General features: G+C 43.7%; 1 protein-coding gene across 1 annotated transcript in view; it reads right to left on the reverse strand.

Moving 5' to 3' along the window:
• Window positions 1-23,108, reverse strand: part of ext2 (exostosin glycosyltransferase 2) — a 319,184-nt gene that overhangs the window by 287,620 nt on the left and 8,456 nt on the right. Inside the window, exons 2-3 of the mRNA XM_028796059.2 lie at window positions 8,029-8,373; window positions 1,376-1,599 (exon numbers count right to left, since the gene is read on the reverse strand). Of these exons, the coding sequence (XP_028651892.1) occupies window positions 1,376-1,599; window positions 8,029-8,343 (539 nt within the window). The 5' untranslated portion in view covers window positions 8,344-8,373. The remainder of the gene's footprint in view (window positions 1-1,375; window positions 1,600-8,028; window positions 8,374-23,108) is intronic.

The following is a 23,108-nucleotide window of genomic DNA, read 5'->3' on the forward strand; positions in this document are numbered from 1 at the left end:
AGGTCTAAAGAGGAGTGGAAAAGAAGCAAAACAAGAGGTAGACAAAAGGAAAGGATGATAAAAGAAAACGAGTTTGTGTTGTTTGTACAACGAGTGTAAGGAAGAGCCTGTGGCCAGTATTTGTGGAAAAATAAACTAGGCCTACTGGGACTGTTGTGGGAAGTGGTGACTGAGGGGTTTGGGGCATAGGTGAGCCCACATCTTTCGGTTTTGTATTGGCTTTGATAAAAGAATTGTCATTTTGATAACTGCCACTTTCTTGCTGTTTTTTCACTCTTCCCATTTGCAGCCTTCAGGCAAAATAGGGCCAGATCAGAAAATACATCAATGCCTTGAAAGGGGACATTATAACTTGCCCAGAGAAAAAAATTAACAAAACCACTATATCTAGTATTTTTATTGTTAATTTTTATTTACGGTTACTATACTTTTATGTTATTTTTTTCTTACCAAAAGTTGTGTTTGACAGACAGTGTGGCCTTATAAGGCAAATTAAAAGACTACATATAATCTCTACCGACTGACAGTGTGAGCCTAAACAAATCATTTTACTTCAGTATGCTCAAGTTTAAAATCATCACATTGTATTAGAAATCTTATGAGGTTAAAGTTTGGTTGTTTGTTAATGAAGCAATTAAAGAGTGAAACATTCAAACTTTAAACCCAATATACCATTCTTCTAACTTATGTACTGAGGCGAATGGCCAGAGCCCTTGCCTGGTCAGGATGCCCCTTTAATGGAAGGTCCAGGGGAGAGAGCCTATCCAGAACCTTACCTCCCCTGGAGTGCTAGAAGGCAGCGCTCCTGGCGTGAAGCAGTGCCATGGGTTTGGAGCATGGAAGCTTAACACTGCTGGGACTCTTGGCCGCCACCACCAGGGGGCACCTAGAGAGCTGCTGAGCCCTCAATTGCAGCACTTCCACCACACCCAGAAGTGCTGCTGGAATCAGGTCAATGTGCACCTGAAGCACATCTGGGTACCTTATAAAAGGAGCCAGCAGCCACTACTCCAGGGAGCCAGAGTCGGTGGGAGAAGACGAAGCTCGCCAGCAGGAGTGGAGTCGAAAGAAAAGAAGAAAAGGTTTTGTGCTAACCAGTGCTTTGTGCATGTGACTGTGCTGTACCAGTGGGAAACGGGTGAAGGCGTTTCCCACAGGGAAAACAAAATAAAAATGTGTGCGCTTGCTCTTGTGCCTCTGCATCTGTCTGTGTCGGGTAGGTTGGCTGGTACGCCCCTGGTGGTCCACAGTAGTCTATCAGCAATGAATTAAGCTGACCCCAAATTCTAAGAAAACACATTTTGCAGTAGTGAACATTTATAATGAAAGAAGGTAGCGATGGGGTCTGGGACCCAACACCCAGTAAGCTATTTACCTGGGAAGTTGTGCAAGAGCCTGGGCAGTTTCTCGAATGCGCAGTGAATTCTGGTTGAGGACATCTATTGAAGGGATGAGGAGACAAGCCCGGTTGATGTCATCAGTATAGAAATCACTATCAGAGATGGCACTGAGTAGCTCATTGTACTCCCGGGAGAGGCCAGTGCTGCTGATGGGGGCTCCGAGGTCATCGACATAACGGCGCAAAGGATGAATGTACACCTGTAGAGAGAAGCACAACACTTTCGGTTGTAGTGAGAAATCTCACTCTAAAGCATGTCCATTATTGTATTGATCATCTTCAAAGTCCAATACTTAGCTTTCTCCACATGGCACAAGCTGTATATACGCTGTATTTTTTGCGTCTGAAATTTCAAAATTTTAATATATAAAACTGAATGTGCGTTTGCCATCTGGTGTCGAATTCCACTCAACTTAACCACTCTCTACCAAATTCTGCGTGCCTACCATATTTGTACAAGGTATCACAGTAGGTGTGTTTCATTCTGTAATGTTTTCCACTTGGGGAAACCAGCTAATAAATTGAGATCAAATGTTGGGGACTTGGCACAGATTCTTCACATGGGAGGTTTGGTCAATAAAATTTTGCTATGGGGCCAAACATTGTCAACCAACCCAGGGAAATTTATTAAGTGACCACACCTGCACTTTATTCCACCCGACAGCATGGCTACCTTGTCTACCTTGCTAGTAAATTACAGCGGTCAGCCCCTAAAATCTCTCCCTGAAAAGAGAAATCACAGCATTTTACAGATGTAGGTGGGCTGAAACCATTTCTGAAACTGAAATCTCTATACCACATTTTCCACAAAATATATTTAGGGAAAACAACAATTTTGATAAAAAAAAATGATATTTTTAAAAACTAAGTTACATTTGTTTTATGGCCTAAGCATTTTGAAGTACATTTTGAGCTGAAAAATGACTTTTTCGTTCTTAAAGTTAGTGAGGTGGAAACAACTTAAAATAAAAAAATATATTACCGTTTTTTTCTCTAAAATAGCGTTTTCATTTTAACCTCCTTAGTGTCAGACCCGCGCATTACTCACCAATAATGGACACAATTAACGTGCACTATGAGAAGTGGGCTGCAAGTTCCTATACCAAACTATTAGCACGTAGACTTATCTTGCTCAGCTGGTAAAATCACAAGCTACCTTCTTTAACTCAGTTGGAAAGCAATGCAGTAAATTATATCAAATTAGATAAAAATGATTTTTTTAAGAAGACTAGGGGGCTTTGCACCCTGCTCGCTTCGCTCGCCAAAAGATCAAGTAATAATTTCCATTTGTTTGCGCTAATGCGATCTTAACTATCGTTTTTTTGAGACTTTCGAATTTTCGTACGTCCATTATCTCTAACCTACTCTGCATGTGTATCGCGCCAACGTTTTTGAATTCTTTATGACGATCTACTTTGTCATCTACTCTTTGTCTTTTATTTCCGGCCCAGGGAGTGGTTATATCTCTTGGCACAAAGACTCATCTTTGTGTAGGGACACCACTGGACTCTACGACACTTTGAATTTTTTTGCAGTTTCTCTAAAGGCCTAGACTTGTAAGGGTAATAATGCTCTCTCTCATTTTATTTGTTAATTGCTGTTTTCTTGCCATTATCACTAGAATATTGTCCAAGGAGCACTTCCGAGGGTGTAATAATACAGTCTGATCCAACTCTGCTTTAAGACCCACAGATGATTTTTGAAGTAATCAACACAAGCTGGGACACCTGTGCAAATTGTCTGCTTCAACTTGACAGGCTTCATTTACTTTAATTGCTGCAGAACATCTGTTGGTTGTAACCTATTAGTTGTTCCCTGAAGAAGGCTATTTTATAATATTCTGAAATGTTATTTTTTTTCCATTACTTGCTAACCTAAACTTGAAATTTAAATTTCTAGAACTTTACTGCTTACTTTTCACCATTTTAGGTCATTCACTGCATTTCAGCTGATGAAATTTGAAGAAAAACTGAAGTGTTCTAAAACTTTTGACCAGTAGAGTACATATTCAATATGTTTATTTTGCTCTTTATTTCAAAATTTCATGCATCTTTGTTTTGTTTTCTGTTTTTGTAAGACCAAGTAACAAATCAACAACATCTCTTGTTTTTTTTTTTTTTAATCTAGGGGGCTTCACTCACCAACCCCCGGGTTTGTTTTTCCGGAAATACAATTTAAAGAGATTGTTTTTTCATGGGAAGTGTTACATGTGCATTATGTTCACTTTTACTTTAAAACTTCATTAAAAACAATATTTGGAATTAACTTTTCTGATATAATTTTTTATTGTCTTGCAGGGTTAAATTTTCGTCTGCCGTTATCTCTTTCTTTACCTCTGATTCGTCTATTTCTTCTGGAAGTCCAAATTGCTGCATCATTAAATCTTCTGCTTCTAACATTTATTTGATGATCGAAAGAGCGGTTTGTTCATTCGATTTTTCGGATAATGGTCCTTTGAACGCTTCCCGTAATTGTAAAGCATCAACTTCACTCGTCATAACTAAGTACACGAAGAAGTGTCTTAATTTGTCAGGCATTATTACAGAAGTGGCATCAGACATCATTTCAAACATATAGTCGTCCGATTTACATAACCCAGCTGCGTGTGCCGCTTCTTGAAAAGTACCGTACTTAGTTCCATCTATAGTTAGAACATCTTTATATGACGTAGCTCCTTTCAATTCACATAACAACAATTTTAAATGAAACCGTTCGATATCTTTTGGTGATACAATATTTAATTGAGCAACACTTAGGCATGTTAATGGGATTGAGGAGGTCTTCGAAGTACTCCCCCCACCGACCAACAACGTCCCGAGTCGAGGTCAGCAGCGCACCATTCCCAACATATACAGTGTTGACACTGCACTGCTTCCCCTTCCTGAGATGCCGGATGGTGGACCAGAATCTCCTCGAAGCCGTCCGAAAGTCGTTCTCCATGGCCTCCCCGAACTCCTCCCACGCCCGAGTTTTTGCCTCAGCAACCACCAAAGCCGCATTCCGCTTGGCCTGCCGGTACCTATCAGCTGCCTCCAGGGTCCCACAGGACAAAAGGGTCCTGTAGGACTCCTTCTTCAGCTTGACGGCATCCTTCACCGCCGGTGTCCACCAACGGGTTCGGGGATTGCCGCCACGACAGGCACCGACCACCTTACAGCCACAGCTCCGGTCAGCTGCCTCAACAATAGAGGCACGGAACATGGCCCATTCAGACTCAATGTCCCCCACCTCCCTCGGGGTGTGGTCGAAGTTCTGCCGGAGGTGGGAGTTGAAGCTACTTCTGACAGGGGGCTCTGCCAGACGTTCCCAGCAGACCCTCACAACACGTTTGGGCCTACCACGCCTGACTGGCATCCTCCCCCACCATTGAAGCCAACTCACCACCAGGTGGTGATCAGTTGACAGCTCCGCCCCTCTCTTCACCCGAGTGTCCAAGACATGTGGCCGCAAGTCCGACGACACGACCACAAAGTCGATCATCGAACTGAGGCCTAGGGTGTCCTGGTGCCAAGTGCACATATGAACACCCCTATGCTTGAACATGGTGTTTGTTATGGACAATCCGTGATGAGCACAGCAGTCCAATAACAAAACACCACTCGGGTTCAGATTGGGGGGGCCATTCCTCCCAATCACGCCCTTCCAGGTCTCACTGTCATTGTCCACGTGAGCACTGAAGTCTCCCAGCAGTACGAGGGAGTCCCCAGAAGGTATGCCCTCTAGCACCCCCTCCAGGGACTCCAAAAAGAGTGGGTACTCTGAACTGCTGTTCGGTGCATACGCACAAACAACAGTTTGGACCCGTCCCCCCACCCGAAGGCGAAGGGAGGCTACCCTCTCGTCCACCGGGGTAAACCCCAATGTATAGGCTCCAAGTCGGGGGGCAATAAGTATACCCACACCCGCTCTGCGCCTCTCACCGGGGGCAACTCCAGAGTGGTACAGAGTCCAGCCCCTCTCAAGGAGATTGGTTCCAGAGTCCAAGCTGTGCGTCGAGGTGAGTCCGACTATATCTAGCTGGAACCTCTCAACTTCGCACACTAGCTCAGGCTCCTTCCACTTCAGAGAGGTGACATTCCACATCCCAAGAGCCAGCTTCTGTAGCCGAGGATCGGACCGCCAAGGTCCCCGCCTTCAGCCACCACCCAGCTCACACTGCACCCGACCTCCTTGGCCCCTCCCATAGGTGGTGAGCCCATGGGAAGGGGGACCCACGTTGCCTCTTCGGGCTGTGCCCGGCCGAGCCCCATGGGTGTAGGCCCGGCCACCAGGGGCTCGCCATCGAGCCCCACCTCCAGGCCTGGCTCCAGAGTGGGGCCCTGGTGACCCGCGTCCGGGCAAGGGAAAACGCCGTCCAAAATTGTTTTCCATCATAGGAGGTTTTGTTTAACCGCTCTTTGTCTCATCCCTCACCTAGGACCAGTTTGCCTTGGGTGACCCTACCAGGGGCATAAAGCCCCGGACAACAGAGCTCCTAGGATCATTGGGACACGCAAACCCCTCCACCACGATAAGGTGGCAGTTAAAGGAGGGGCAGCCTTATTCCAAAATGGATTAAATTCATTTTTTTCCTCAGAATTCTACAAACAACACCCCATAATGACAACATGAAAAAAGTTTACTTGAGGTTTTTGCAAATTTATTAAAAATAAAAAAACTGAGAAATCCCATGTCCATAAGTATTCACAGCCTTTGCTCAATACTTTGTCGATGCACCTTTGGCAGCAATTACAGCCTCAAGTCTTTTTGAATTTGATGCCACAAGCTTGGCACACCTACCCTTGGCCAGTTTTGCCCATTCCTCTTTGCAGCACCTCTCAAGCTCCATCAGGTTGGATGGGAAGCGTCGGTGCACAGCCATTTTAAGATCTCTCCAGAGATGTTCAATCGGATTCAAGTCTGGGCTCTGGCTGGGCCACTCAAGGACATTCACAGAGTTGTCCCGAAGCCACTCCTTTGATATCTTGGCTGTGTGCTTAGGGTCGTTGTCCTGCTGAAAGATGAACCGTCGCCCCAGTCTGAGGTCAAGAGCGCTCTGGAGCAGGTTTTCATCCTGGATGTCTCTGTACATTGCTGCAGTCATCTTTCCCTTTATCCTGACTAGTCTCCCAGTCCCTGCCGCTGAAAATCATCCCCACAACATGATGCTGCTGCCACCACCATGCTTCAGGGATGGTATTGGCCTGGTGATGAGCGGTGCCTGGTTTCCTCCAAACGTGATGCCTGGCATTCACACCAAAGAGTTCAATCTTTGTCTCATCAGACCAGAGAATTTTCTTTCTCATGGTCTGAGAGTCCTTCAGGTGCCTTCTGGCAAACTCCAGGCAGGCCTCTAGGAAGAGTCCTGGTGGTTTCAAACTTCTTCCACTTACGGATGATGGAGGCCACTGTGCTCATTGGGACCTTCAAAGCAGAAGAAATTTTTCTGTAACCTTCCCCAGATTTGTGCCTCGAGACAATCCTTTCTCGGAGGTCTACAGATAATTCCTTTGACTCCATGCTTGGTTTGTGCTCTGACATGAACTGTCAACTGTGGGACCTTATATAGACAGGTGTGTGCCTTTCCAAATCATGTCCAGTCAACTGACTTTACCACAGGTGGACTCCAATGAAGCTGCAGAAACATCTCAAGGATGATCAGGGGAAACAGGAGGCACCTGAGCTCAATTTTGAGCTTCATGGCGAAGGCTGTGAATAATTATGTACATGTGCTTTCTCAATTTTTTTTATTTTTAATAAATTTGCAAAAATCTCAAGTAAACTTTTTTCACGTTGTCATTATGGGGTGTTGTGTGTAGAATTCTGAGGAAAAAAATGAATTTAATCCATTTTGTAATAAGGCTGTAACATAACAAAATGTGGAAAAAGTGATGCGCTATGAATACTTTCCGGATGCACTGTAGGTTTCTTGGTTTAGAATTTCAGCACAGACAAACCGATTTTTTTTTTTTTTTTTTTTTTAAATAGTCCGGCTAGAAACCTATGCGGATACACTGAAGTGGGACTGTAAAATGTCACCACTTAAAGCTCCAAAATAGTCCATGAGCACATGAACAGAGCATGTGGTCCTGTCTGCCGAGCTGCTGCTGGTATGTACAAGGTTAAGAATTGAAAAGAGATGATTAAAGCAGGAATAAGAGATATTCTGACTCTAAGGGTCTCTTTATCAATAACTTGTAAGGACATGAGAAATGCCCACCAATCACATACTGCTCTAATTAGCTGTGTATTTATGAAGCACAATAACCAAACTGTAAGTCAGCCACTGCTTTCACTCTACCGAGAGGTTCCAAGTACAAAATAAAGGCTTCTTCCAGTCCTGAATGGCTCCGCAACTTTATCTTTGACACCGTGTTAATTCTATTTGTTTACTTGAGTTGTGTTCTGTTGTAATATTTTGTTCTAAAATAAATGGGGGAAAAATAAGCAAGTTGATGGTTTCTGATCAGTATGACAATAATCATTAAAGTCATCCACAACTAAGCTGGCATTGGTGCAGTGATTTTAACAAGCTGCTACAATTTACTTGTATAACTTTGCTTAGTAACAAGCCTGCAAGTCAAAATTATTTTTGGCAAAGAATTGCAAATGAATGCTGACAGAGAGAGAGAGAGAGAGACAACACCCACCTTGATTCTGTTTTTGGGGTTGTAACCGCAGCGATAAACGTCGAAGCAGGTATGCATACGGCAGCTGAGGTCCCCCCGTTCTGGAATGGGATCCGAGGCCGACAGGTGCACAAGAGGAGCGTCGTGGACGCTATGTCGATCTACACTCCAGTCCGTGCTCGATTCTATAGAGTGCGGCCAGAACTGGAACATGCCAGTGGCAATGAGGCCCAGCAGCACCACCGAGAAGAGGGCAATGTAGTACATTCGATGTTTGGTCTTCATTCGCGGGATAAGCGCGGGCCCTCGGGCGCTGTACTTGACAGATGCACACATACTGAGGCCAGCTGCCTACATCAACCACTTCTGCAGAAAAGACAAAAAAAAAGCAGTTAGTTAGCCCCTGAAATGAGATATAAGAAAAAAAAAAAAAAAAAAAAAGGTAGAGGTGGAGAGTAAAGCGTCACTGAGATGGAATGTGGAAGTGTCACTTAGAACGCTTATTCTCATCACATACTTGATTTGCTACATTTTTAAGCAGGCACATTTACAGAAGAGGAATTAACTGACAACCACAAAACTATGAACAGAGCTCAGCTCACAATGGGAAGCCGAGACTGGCACACCGCCTGTGGGGGTCTCAAACCTACAAGACTTAATCACCTCAACGTGTTCCTCTTGATCCAGAGAAGCAGTAGCTCTAGTCCGTGATCGTCACATATTTATTGTTCAGCTCATCTCATCATTTAGAGCCTCATTTTGGCTGCCAGTACTTCAAGAATTAACTACAAGCCTAAGTCACAGTATACAACTTTTCCAGTTGTAATGTTCAGGGTGAGCCAAAGTGAAGTACCACATTTCCCAAAGTCAATGCATGAGGTACAGGCAGCCGAGTGGGTTAGGGTTGGGTTTCTTTGATCGGCGATCCCTTGTGATTTTCTCTCGGCCACATGCCTTGGTCTGGTGCACACTGTTGCTTTCGCTGTCGAAGTGTCCATCATCCCTACGCCACTCGCCTTCCAAACGCACTTCAGCATTCCTCCTAATGGCGACATCCCAAATCGGAAAACAATTCTTCAGTGGGTGGCTAGATTTAGACAGACGGGTACAACATTGAGGCCGTTCTTGGACTGAACGAATGCCTGAAAACATCCATGCTGTAAGGGCATCCATTTTGCAGTCTCCTAGATGTTCAGTGCGCTTCTGCCTTTGGCATTTCCAACACGTCTTTGAGGAGGATTTTGCATGAGGACCTTAATTTTCATCCGTGCAAAACGATGGCAGTGCAGGAACTCACTGAGAGAGAGAGACGGGGAGAGCCATAGAGAGTTGTGCGCGAACATTCTACAAATCGTTCATCGAGATGCCATCGTCGTGTGCAGCGACGAGGCACATTTCCACTTGAATAGTTGCATAAATAAGCAAAACTTTCTCTGTTGGGCTGAAACCCACCCTCAAGAACTTCATCGGAGACTTCTGCACAGTCAGCATATTACGGTTTGGTGTTCCGTTGCAGAATTTGGTGTTGTAGGCCCTTTGTTTTTTAAGAAGCGGGTAGCAACGGTCACCATTACTTCACAACGTTACATTTGTAGTACTAGGGTGTTGTATCGTGTTAGTCATTATGAATGTAGAGAAAAGCCAAGCAAAATGACACCTTTTATTGGCTAACTAAAAAGACTACAGTAAGCAAGCTTTCGAGGCAACTCAGGCCCCATCTTGCCTGAAGAAGTGGCCTGAGTTGCCTCGAAAGCTTGCTTATTGCAACGTTACATTGAAATACTAGGGAACTGGAAGAAATGGATGTGGTGGACAGCGGCGTAGCTAGGGTTTTCAGCGCCCGGGGACAACTGAAGATTTCGCACTCCCTCCTGTTTGCCAAAATGCAATGGGGAACATCAATTCGGCGCCCCCTGGATGCTGCGCCCGGGGACAGATGTCCCCCCTTAAGCAGCTACGCCAATGGTGGTGGATGCCTGGAGTAACAGCTCATACGGCCTGCGTGGAGATCCATGCAAGTTTTGTAGGAGATGTTTCCAGGGAAGTAGATCTCCCTGCACGGCGATGTCGGGTGGCCTTCACGTTTGCCTGATCTTGCTCCGTGCAACGTCTTCTTGTGGGGCTCTCTCAAGTCGAAGGTGTACATACACCAACCTCAAAACCTTGGAAGACTTCAAGGACGCTACTCGCCATGAAATTGCTGCTATTCCCCTTGAAATGGCCAAACGAGTCATGCGTACGTTCAGAAATCATCTTGAAGAGTGAATCGCTAGTGATAGCCACCACCTTGAAGACATCATTTTTAAAACACAGTGAAAAAATATCTATTTTGTATGCCTTGTCTTGTGTCGTAATGAAATTTATTTCATCCTGTATCGTTTTTTTTTTTTTTTTTTTTTAAATAAACGTTTGAAATGTGCCACTTTTTTTTTGGCTCACCCTGTATATGTAATGTGAGCGAGTCGGAAAAACACTCGGCGGTGCACTCCCATTAGGCCTTTCGCCTTAAGTGACATAACCAACAACTGAGAACAACAGGTCTGTGGCTGTCTAGGATAAAATCAGACTGGTTTGTGTTTAGTCAGAGGGACACGCTATGAGTGCATGAGTGCCGACAACCAAATGAAGCAATGAATGCTCATCTCGATGGACAATGCATAAAATGTAGTGACAAGGAATAAGGAACAGGAGTGTTTTGAACCAATCAAATAAGAACATTTATTCATATAGCACATTTTCATACAAACAATGTAGCTCATTGCACCCTGTGTTGGCTGGGATTGGCTCCAGCAGACCCCTATGACCCTGTAGTTAGGATATGTCCAATCATAAGAAAAGGTATTTAAGGTGGTCAACTGCAAGTTGTACTTCCTTCCCTTTGACTCTACCCTGAAGAGTGACAGCATGGGATCCTCAAAGCAACTCTCCAAAGATCAGAAAACAAAGATTGTTGAGTCTCCTGGTGTAGGGGAAGGCTACAAAAAGCCATGTCAGAGGTTTAAACTGTCAGTTACAACTGTAAGGAATGGAATCAAGAAATGGAAGGCCACAAGCACAGTTGCTGTTAAACCCAACAGGTCTGGCAGGCCAAGAAAAATACAGGAGCGGCATATGAGCAGGATTGTGAGAATGGTGACAGACAATCAACAGATCACCTCCAAAGACCTGCAAGAACATCTTGTTGCAGATGATGTATCTGGACATCATTCTACAATTCAGCATAATTTGCACAAAGAACATCTGTATGGCAGGGTGATGAGAAAGAAGCCCTTTCTGCACTCATGCCACAAACAGAGTCGCTTGTTGTATGCCAATGCTCATTTAGACAAGCCAGATTCATTTTGGAACAAAGTGCTTTGGACCAATGAGACAAAAATTGAGTTATTTGGTCAGAACAAAAAGCACTTTGCATGGCAGAAGAAGAACACCGCATTCCAAGAAAAACACCTGCTACCTACTGTCAAATTTGGTGGAGGTTCCATCATGCTGTGGGGCTGTGTGTCTAGTTCAGGGACTGGGGCCCTTGTTAAAGTCGAGGGTCTGATGAATTCAACCCAATATCAACAAATTCTTCAGGATAATGTTCAAGCATCAGTCACAAAGTTGAAGTTACGCAGGGGTTGGATATTCCAACAAGACAATGACCCAAAACACAGTTGGAAATCTACAAAGGCATTCATGCAGAGGGAGAAGTACAATGTCCTGGAATGGCCGTCACAGTCCCCTGACTTGAATATCATCGAAAAATCTATGGGATGATTTGAAGCAGGATGTCCATGTTCAGCAGCCATCAAATTTAACTGAACTGGAGAGATTTTGTATGAAGAATGGTCAACAATACCTCCATCCAGAATCAGACACTCATCAGAGGCTATAGGAGGACAGCGTCTAGAGGCTGTTAGATTTGCAAAAGGAGGCTCAATTAAGTATTGATGTCATATTTCTGTTGGGGTGCCCACATTTATGCACCTGTCTAATTTTGTTATTATTGCATATTTTCTGTTAATCCAATAAACTTAATGTCACTGCTGAAATACTACTGTGTCCATAAGGCATGTCATCTATTAAAAGGAAGTTGCTACTTTGAAAGCTCAGCCAATGAAAAACAAAAATCCAAAGAATTAAGAGGGGTTCCCAAACTTTTTTCATATGACTGTATATATGTGTATGTGTCTGCGGTGGGTTGGCACCCTGCCCAGGATTGGTTCCTGCCTTGTGCCCTGTGTTGGCTGGGATTGGCTCCAGCAGACCCCCGTGACCCTGTGTTCGGATTCAGCGGGTTGGAAAATGGATGGATGTGTATGTGTCTATATGATGTATCATGTATTAAAAATGCTGAATATCACATTTTGGGTCAAGATAACTGCCATATAAATTTAAATCCACACCACCCAATCCTAATGGGCACCACTGACCACCTGTGCACTGCTTACTGATGATGGAAACAACTGGCTTGTGCCTTGCAGGACAGAATTGTGGTACTGCATACAAGGCTGCCAACCCAGTGCTCAGCCCTGAATTACTGTGTGGGCCAATTTACCAGGTGGATGGTAGACATTTTGAAGTAATCACGCTCAATCTGAGAATGCACTTACACAACGCACAGAGCGCTTACTCTGAAACGTGCTAAATTAACAAGCTCTGCCAAGTACAGCCATAAGCAAGTAAAATAAAATGACAGAAGGCAAAAATACTGTGGATTCAGAAAGAACCCTCTTAATAGTACAGGGCGGAAAGACCAAAATTCTATATCACGGTATTTTTCAAAATTATCCCAGTTTCACGGTATTGGATGGTATTTTTTTCCCCATGCATGAGTGGATGTTAACCACATTTTCCACTGCAATTACTGGCTAAGAATAACCTATTCCACTGTCATGAGAATTGTACATTGTACAAAAAAAACATTTTAATGTGCACACAGGTATTAATACAGGTTTGCATGGCCCCATAAAGTGATAGTTTTCTAGGAGGTGGCACTAATGAAGAGAAGGAATCACATTGCATGACAGATGCAGTCAAAATATAGAACCTTTTTATTGAACAATGTTTGCAAACAACTTAAATTAAAATTTTGAAAACATAATGTTCAACCATCCAAAGAGGCATTTAGACTTAGTAAATTATCCAGAAGTGTTTGTCAAAAGTTGTATTGCACTGAACATGTCTTAGAAAAGGAATAAATAGTAAATATTTTTTGTAAACCAACTACACTTTGTTAATGTTAACAATCGCTGTCCACTGACATGTTAAAGTGACTTTTTAAACAACTTTACCATCATTAAACTACATAATATTTAAACTAATAAATAATAACAATAAAATAAATAATAGTGCAACTTCCAGTAATACTACTATTACTTCCAAGACTTCAAGCCCAGGTGTATTACACAGCATTCACCAAATAAAAGTAAAACAAGTGCAACTTGGTGACGACATCTTTACCAACTGAACCGTCATTAAGGCAAATTGCATTAATATGGACCTTGATTCAAGCTAAGCTATATACATAAATAATAAAACTGCAACTTGCATTTATAATGCTACAAGGGGGCTCCGCCCCCTGCTCGCTTCGCTCGCCTACCCCCGGCATTGGGTATCCTGAAATACATTAGTCGAGCTCGTTCGTTTTGGAGCCGTGCTCACTTTGCCCGCGGCATTTCAGTCGCGCTTTGTAGGCGCCTGCGTTCATTGATTTTATCCAGGCGGGCTCGTGTTTGTATTGTTGAGCTGTATTGTGTTTGAATTTGGAGTAAAGCATTCAGCGGTTTGTACAATCCCAAGCAGCACATTATTCCTAACTTCACTCCGCAGTAGTGCCACTCACAATATGGCGGTGACGCCTGCGCCTTCACTCCGTACCATCTTTGTGGACCTGTGGGGCCTCCGTAGCCTCTTCCATTTGAATCTGGGCTGCAGCGCAGAATCCTCTTTTTTGTGTGGCTGTGTCGGTAGTCGTTAGCTATGGGCGCGTTGTTGCTTCATTTCTCATTCACGTCAGTTGAGCTCTTCCAGTTTTGGGCAGTGACTCCTTCGTGCGCGGCTTGCGGTTTATGAGACGTACGCTGTATGCGCCTGCGCAGTACGTCTCATGGTCCCATCGCCGTGTACCTGCGTCCATGCCATCCGGTTTTCGCCGTGTACCTGCGTCCATGCCATCCGGTTTACCATTTTCGGTTAGTAATATGGATTTGTGGTATAGCCCTACGGAATCGTATTAGGGGCCATGGTGAAGGAAAAAAAAAAACTATATGTCAAGATTAAAGTCGACATTTCCACTTTTCTCTCGTAGTTTATTTTGTCATTAACTCTTTTAGGGCTAATTTTTTTTTTGTTTCTTTTCTCCCAGGGCTGAATATTTTTCCAAAAACTAACATTTTTTTAAAAAGAACACAAAGCAATTGTTTAACATATCAAATCAACAAAAAATATTTACTTTTGACAAATGTTACTGTCTTGCATGTTGTATGAGCCTGCATACTCTATGATTTCACAGACATATCACATACATTTTACACAACAAAGTCTGATCTCGCTCAAAGCAGCCAATTTCAGTCATTGCCACATTGCACTCCTTACAATACGTGTTGCTTTGGTGCCTATTTTTCAATTGTCTGTTGCTGCACCTTCTCACATATATTGTTAGTGTGTACTGTAGAGAGACAAGTCACCCATTTGCCATCGTGCCATGCCACTGCCACCAAGTTTTCTACCTGCATGAAAACCGTATTGTCACCTCTTTTCATCTTCTGAAACTTTATGAACTTTATGTATGGCATTATAGCCTGGCTCACCCCATGGGATTTGCTTCTGTTTATTACAGAAGTGAATAAAACTTTGCAGCAGCACGTACCTAAGCCACCAGGGGACAAAACACGTTTGGACCAATGCTCCCTGAAGTTATATCACCAGTTCTGTCCCATCTCTATTTGTAATGCCACAGCGCGCTTCATCTCGTCTTTCGTTGTGGGTTTCCACTTTGAAAAACGAGAATTCGATGCAAACGCAGCCCGCGATTCAAAAAAAATCTCTGCCTACCTGTTTGTCTCGTCTGACAGTAGCTGAAAAGCAGCATCAGGAGAGTGCAGCCTGAAGTACAGCAGCTGGTGATCTGTCATGTCCAACAGCAACCCATGCTGTCTTATAAATTCCGGTAGCCAGATCGGCTCTCAACAGATCGATGTCTGTGTATTTATCCCATGCGAACCTTGCCGTAGATGCATCGGCTGCGCGAAGGCACTCAACTGGCAGCAGATCCGCTGGCGCGGCATCGGCTGGTGTCTGATCAGCTGATGCCTGCTTCTCACTCTTTTGCTCGATCTCCTGATCACTGCCAATAAAGTCCGATTCTGAAAAATCAAGAGTCCGACTCCGCGATAATGCGCAAAACATCGTCTGCCGAGTGTTTTCTTTTCTGCACTTCCTTCGCTCCCTTTTCACATGTCGATGCCATCTTGCCATTGTTTATATTTCGCAACTCACGCACACGCAAGGTTTAGTTGCCAAGTCAACGAGTCTAGCATTCCTCCAAGCACAGAGGGAATGCCTGTGACGTGACAGTGAGATTTGTCGCCATTAACAGCTGTTTGTCGCCCCCTATCCCTGGATGTCGACTTTTGTCGACATTCGCCTTCAACCCCTCCTGTCGACAAAAGTCGACATCCGCCCTAAAAGAGTTAAAGTAGAATGTCGTAAACTAAACTTCACCCTAAAATCAAGGTTTAATTCACTAGATTTTCTCAAACCCCATCATAAGTTATGTAGCACATTAAATGCTTTGTGTTAAGTGCTCCCCGACCCAGTTGCTAATCGCTGCGCGCTTCTTAAACTGACTTCCTCTTGAGAGGCAGCGATCGCCGCACAGAATCCATTCACTTCATGATATTCCTGCTCTCTGAAAATGTAGAATGCTAAGATAATTTTTCATGATGAAATGCATTAAAGCAGGTATTAAACATGCACGGTAGTGCTGCTCCCTCACAGTAAGAGGTCCCCAGGTGTATGTTCAGTGTAGAGAACTTTATGGCAGGTGTGATGAGGTTCCAAAAAACTGGATGTATGAATGGGTATCGCTCAGGTTTAACTTAAATATTGTGTAAATGTTGGGTTTGTGATCTGGTGGTCGAAGACACGAACACAGAACTCAATGGATGTTCTTCTGAGCGGGCTTTCTTTATTGCATGCGTGCTGTCTCTTTCTGCCATAATAAACCCCCAGTTCCTATCCTTCCTTTTTTTTTCTCCACATAACCAATCGCCACACGATAAATGTCCTTGTGAAATTAAAACTAGTTACAAACTTAGACTACGGGGTGTTCAGAACTTTAAAAAAAAAAAATTTTCGTTATACATGTTTACTTATGCCGTCCATTCAGGGTTGCGCCCATCCCAGCAAGCACTGTGTGCAAGGCAAGAGGAAATCCTGAACATGGTGCCAGCACATCGCAGGGTGAATACAAGCAATACATACACTACCAGGGTCAATATAGCATAACAAAACCAGCCATCCTACATAACTTTGAAAGGAAACTGAAGCACACCGAGTAAACCCACCAGAAAAACATGCAAATTCAAAGCAAGGAACACTGTGCCCCCGCATGATTAATACCTGCTTTAATGCATTTCATCACGAAAATTATATCAAGTATTTATCTTAGCATTCTAAATGTTCAGGGAGCAGGAATATCATGAAATTAATGTTCAGTCGACCCTTGATATACGACCGGCCTGACATGCGAACAACTTGCTTTATGACCAAAATTTTTGTTTTGAATTATGACCAACATCTTGCGTTATGACCCGAATGCGGTCACGTGTATCCACTTGTGCGATTGTAAACAAACAGCCGAGAGCGTTTGCAAGCATCAGTCAGAGCCCAGATACATGTGTTTGTGGACGTAATTTTGGTCAGTGCAGCGATTTATACGATTTATTTCGATAATTGCTAAGGAAGGAAGCGAAGGTAACGAAGGTAAAGAAAGCGATCACAATCGAAACGAAGAAGGAAATTGTGTGGAAATATGAGAGTGGCGTTCGTGTGACCGATCTCGCTAATATGTACAGCATGTCGAAATCCACCATCTCGACAATTTTACAAAGAAAAGATTTGTATAAGGAAACTCCTTCCAAACAATAACCACCTTCCATTTCGTTCTCCTCCTCCTTCCTTCCTGCAAGCCAAAGATGTCAACTTAAATGGTGAGTACAGTATGAAATTGTTGTTTCTGGTAGGCTAGGCACTTTTTATAACTTTTTGGTTAGTATATTAGAAAAATTATTAGTGTTTTTGGTAAATAATGCACATTATACAACCCTTTTTTATTAAAAAAGTTAAGTAAGTGTTGCTGTGGGAGGTTCGGAACACATTAAGGGCATTTCCATTATTTCTTATGGGAAAAATAGTCTTGACTTACAACCAACTTGAGTTATAACCAGCCCTCGTGAACGAATTGAGTTCGTAAGTCAAGAGTCCACTGTATTCTGTGTGACGCCTGCGCCTCCTCTTAGTGCAAAAGGAAGTCAGTTTAACATGGCTCGGGGAACATAACACAAAGCATTTAATGTGCTACATAACTTATGACGGGGTTTGAGAATATCTAGTAAATTAAACATTCATTTTAAGATGAAGTTTAGTTTACGATGTTCTACTTTAATAACAAATTATGAGAATAAAGTCAACATGTTGACTTTAATCTCGACAAACAGTGAGAATAAAGTAGAAATGTCGACTTTATTCTCGTCATAAGCATCGAGATTAAAGTGGAAGTGTCGAGAATAAAGTCAACATGTTGTCACACTATTACACAGTACCCAGGTACATTACATAGTATTGGGAAAAAAAAAAATACAACTTGGCTTGCAGTATTATCCAGTAGTATAGAAACAGTATTCACACATTTGAACATAATGGTCCACATCCGACCTTTTAAATCCAAAGTATCTCCAGACAACAGACGTGACTCCTTTTTCCAGCAAAAGTTTTTCTGTGTCGTCATGTTCAACTTTATCGTCTGCTACAGCTTCAGTTTCAGTATGTTCTCTGTCCATTTTCACCACACGATACCTCTACTAACGCATTTACTCCGGTGTATGCTTGTTTAGCGGTGTAGCAGTGAAAAAGGTCCCCCTTAAACAGTTTCCTGCTGCGCCATGTTCTGAATGTTGTTTAGGCAATTTAAATCGGTGTTGCGGTATAAGAAAAGTCCATATCATAACAAAAACAAAAAACAGTTTTCGGTATGAAACGGTATACAGTAATCCCTCCTCCATCGCGGGGGTTGCGTTCCAGAGCCACCCGCGAAATAAGAAAATCCGCGAAGTAGAAACCATATGTTTATATGGTTATTTTTATATTGTCATGCTTGGGTCACAGATTTGCGCAGAAACACAGGAGGTTGTAGAGAGACATGAACTTTATTCAAACACTGCAAACAAACATTTGTCTCTTTTTCAAAAGTTTAAACTGTGCTCCATGACAAGACAGAGATGACAGTTCTGTCTCACAATTAAAAGAATGCAAACATATCTTCCTCTTCAAAGGAGTGCGCATCAGGAGCACAGACTGTCAGAAACAGAGAGGAAAGCAAACAAATCAATAGGGCTGTTTGGCTTTTAAGTATGCGAAGCACCGCCGGTACAAAGCTGTTGAAGGCGGCAGCTCACACCCCCTCCGTCAGGAGCAGGGAGAGAGAGAGACAGAGAAAAACTAACAGTCAAAAATCAATACGTGCCCTTCGAGCTTTTAAGTATACGAAGCACCGTGCAGCATGTCGCTTCAGGAAGCAGCTGCACTGAAGATTGCAACGTGAAGATAATCTTTCAGCATTTTTAGACGAACGTCCGTATCGTCTAGGTGTGCGAACAGCCCCCCTGCTCACACCCCCTACGTCAGGATCAGAGAAAGTCAGCGCAAGAGAGAGAGAAAGAAAAGTAAGCTGGGTAGCTTCTCAGCCATCTGCCAATAGCGTCCCTTGTATGAAATCAACTGGGCAAACCAACTGAGGAAGCATGTACCAGAAATTAAAAGACCCATTGTCCTCAGAAATCCGCGAACCAGCAAAAAATCCGTGATATATATTTAAATATGCTTACATATAAAATCCGCGATAGAGTGAAGCCGCGAAAGGCGAAGTGCGATATAGCGAGGGATCACTGTACCGCCCAGCACTACCCCTACATTTCACTTTGTGCACACTATATCATAGTATGAATTTAATTTGAAATGGATGAATTTGTCATATTTTCCCACCTGTCTACACTGTTAAATTCTGCATTATGTGGCAGACCACTGGGGATCCAGGACGCCTGGAAGGACCGGGAGGGGGACAATACCTCCACTGGGCCACAAGAGGGCAGCCGCCCTGGTCTGCGTGGAGGCCACAGGATCACAGCTGGGAAGCTCAACCCTGTTAGGGCCCACGTTTAAACGCCAGACGGCACCCAGAGGATTGTCGAGCCCTGGATGGCAGCAGGGTGCTCATGCGGCACTTCCGCCACACCAGGAAGTGCCGCCGGAAAATTGTCACGGAGCACCTGGAACACATCCGGGTTATTATAAAAGGGGCCGCCTCTCTCCAGTAGACGAGCCGGAGTTGGGAGGAAGACGACAGAGCTTGGGAGGAGAGGAGCAGAGTCGGCAGAAGTACTGAGAGAGAGTGAAGAAAAGAAGGGACTGAGATTGGCTGATTTAGGCACTGTGGTGCAGTGTATATTATTTAGAAGAAAATAAACGTGTCCATCTGTCTGTGTCCGGGGGCTGTCTTACCACAATTATTACTTTGTACAATGTTGAAAGTAATTATTCTTCTTTGTATTGATCTTGAGTGTGTGTTTATGCAATAATATCAGTTGTCTAATGTTGCGTCTTTATCTATTGGATCTCTGGAATAACGTCTTCTGTTTTTGGACTTTACTGCCGCAAACACATTTCCCTCTGGGATGATAAAGTCTACCTAAACCTAAAACCCCATAATGACAAAGTGACAACATGTCTTCAGACAGGTTTGCAAATTTATTAAAAATCAAAAACTGAAATCTCTCACTCCCGTAAGTATTCAGACCCTTTATTCGATACTTTGTACAAGTCCCTTCGGCAGCAATTCCAGCACTGAGTCTTCTTGGTAAAAATTGATTTATTTCTGTGTTGCCTATGGCATCGCCTGATGTGCACCTCTTCAAATTTGTGGCTATGTCTTAAGTCACTGTGAACCTTACACAGACCCCCAACGACTCTGATTAGCCAGTCTGGTTAACTACACATTTCCAGAAAAAAAGCATTTCTGTTAGTCTTCAGGTTTGGAGTTCAGCAAATGTATGAAAAGGCGAAGAAATCTGAAGGACAAATAATGAAGAAAATGTGTAGCAAGAGGAGCGGTGACCCTGGAGGGTAAAAAACTACCTGCACTTTAATGGCTCAATCACTTTTCTTGAGTGATAATAAATAATAATAATAATAATACATTTTATTTATAGGGCACTTTACATTGAGATTTACTGCTAAAGTGCAACATAAAAAGATTAAACAAAGGCAAGATAAAAACAGAGATAAAACAACAGCATTCTTGTTAATACGCTTTCCTAAATAGAAAAGTCTTCAGCTGTTTTTTAAAACAGCCCACAATCTGCTGTGTTCTCAGGCTCTCTGGTAGGCCATTCAGGAGGCGTGGAGCAGCGGCCACAAAGGCTCGGTCACCCATTGTACTAAGTTTGGTCACAGAGGGGCGAAGGCGGTAGGTATTTGTAAAACGGAAGTTTCTTGTACTGGATTGTAATATAAGTAGTTCTTTAAGATATTGTGAAACATTTCCATGGATACACTGGTGAGTGAACAAACAGAGTTTGTATTCGATACGGAGATGGATAGGGAGCCAATGAAGTGACTGAAGGATTTGTGAAATATGTTCATATTTCCGCACCCTCATCAGGATTCTTGCAGCACTATTTTGAATTTGTTGGAGCTTTTGATGGCTCTTGTTGGGTATCCCGATGAGGAGTGCATTACAATAGTCCAGTCTGGATGAGACAAAGGCATGAACCCGCTTTTCAGCATCACAGAGGGAGAGGTAGGGATGGAGTTTGGCTATGTTTCGGAGATGAAGGAATGCAATTTTGCAAAGGTGATGGACATATGTATATCAAATGACAGATGGGAGTTGTGGAGGATGGCCAGGGTTCATGCCTGGCCAGGACGTCCCTTCTACTTGTATTCCGGGGGAGCAGCCATGGACTCCTCAATACCTCCCCCGGGACGCTTGGTGGCAGCCTCCCTGGTTGATGATGCCTCAGTTTCCCGCAGGGTTTCATGGGAGATGGAGTTCTTCCCAACCCTGTGGAGACCTGGGATGGCCACCAGTGGGGCGAGGCACAGATAGTTAAGCCCAGCTGGTCTAATCATTGGGCCCACACGGGAATGCAATTGGGACCAGGTGAGCAAGCACCAAGAGCACTCCCGGGAGGGCCATAAAGGAAGCCAGCAACCACCACTCAGGGCCAGAATCGGGAGGAAGAGGACGAGGTGCCTGAGAGGAGTGGTGGTGCAAACGGAAGGATTGCTGTCTTGAGAAAAAGATACTTTGGGGCTGTGTTATACCTGTGGGGTTCACGGGGAAGACGTGCCCCACAGGTGAAGAAAAAGATTTATTTGTGTTGTGTTAAGTGCTTGTGGGACTGTGTTGGGCCTGTGGGACATGGGGAAGATGTGCCCCACTGCTGAAGAGAAAATAAAAATTTGTGTTCAATTTATACATGCCTCAGTGTGAATCTGTGCCGGGTCGGACACTTCTATAGCACCTTATTCCAAGTCTAACTTGACACCCAGATTTGTAACAGAAGGAGAGGGTAATGGTACAGTCAGAAAAGGAAATACAATTTACAGAGGAACGAAGCTGATGGGGGGGGTGCCAATTAAAAGAGCTTCAGTTTTGGTGCTGTTCAGCTTGAGGAAGTTCTTGGACATCCAGGCCTCAATCTCATCCAAGCAAGAGGATAAAAGTTGATGGAGGTGTAAGAGAAGTCGAATCCAGTCTCACACAGAGCTGCGTATCATCGGCATAGCAATGGAATGAAACTCCATGCTTGTCGATGATGTGACCCAGGGGTGGTATATAGATAATAAAGAGGGTCGGGCCCAAGGACTGATCCTTGTGGGACTCCACAGGTGACAGTGTGGGTATGAGATTTAGCGTCCCCCAAGGCCACATACTCAGTCCTGTCTGTAAGATAGGACTCGAACCACTCCAGACTAATGCCAGAAAAGTCCAATTGTATAGTGAAGATGATGAAGGAGAATATTATGATCTACCGTATCAAATGCAGCTGTAAGGTCCAGGAGGATAAGGAGTGATGGAGAGCCCTGATCTACAAACGCTGCCAACCAGTGTTCAGGAGGGGTGCAATGCAAAAGTATAAACTGCTTTCTACACCATAGCCTATGCACACAGCTACAGCGTAGGCTCAACACAGAAGTATAAATCAGCCCAAAGTCTCTACAAGCTTTGCACACATGGATTTGGGGAATTTATCTCATTCTTCCTGTCAGATCCTCTCCATCAGACTGAATAGGAAGCGTCTGTAAACTGCCATATTCAGGTTTCTCCACAGATGTTCTATGAGGTTCAAACTTGGCCTTGGCCACTCAGTGATAGTCAGAGGCTTTGTAGCCAAAGATTTGAAATGTGCTACTGTGATCTACCCAGTTTATTCAAAAGTACATTATTTTACTCAAAATCGTTAACTGGGGGCTGAAGCCATACAAACCAGCTGACAGGGTTAAAGCTTTACTGCCATGTAAGCAACCTGAGAGGGAGATGGGAAAGGACAAGTGGAGACAACGTGTGCATCTCGTGTATCCCATGGCCTGACAGTCAGTTTTTGGTCAACAGTTACTGGGTACTATTTCCATTTAGCTGATTCCAGCAAAAGATTGTACCCCATAGTTGGCAAATGAATGTTTTTATTTAGGAACCAAAGTGTAATAAAAGTGTAAAATCCTTAACATTAAACTGCAAAATGCGCTCTCACCTACAGATGGATAGAAGACCTTGCTAGGACCTGTACCTAGGAACCATACATCCCGCGTTCTCAACGTGGCCAGAGCCGAGTGCA

This window comes from Erpetoichthys calabaricus, chromosome 2, assembly GCF_900747795.2.
Source record: "Erpetoichthys calabaricus chromosome 2, fErpCal1.3, whole genome shotgun sequence".
Classification (NCBI taxonomy): Eukaryota; Metazoa; Chordata; class Cladistia; order Polypteriformes; family Polypteridae; genus Erpetoichthys; species Erpetoichthys calabaricus.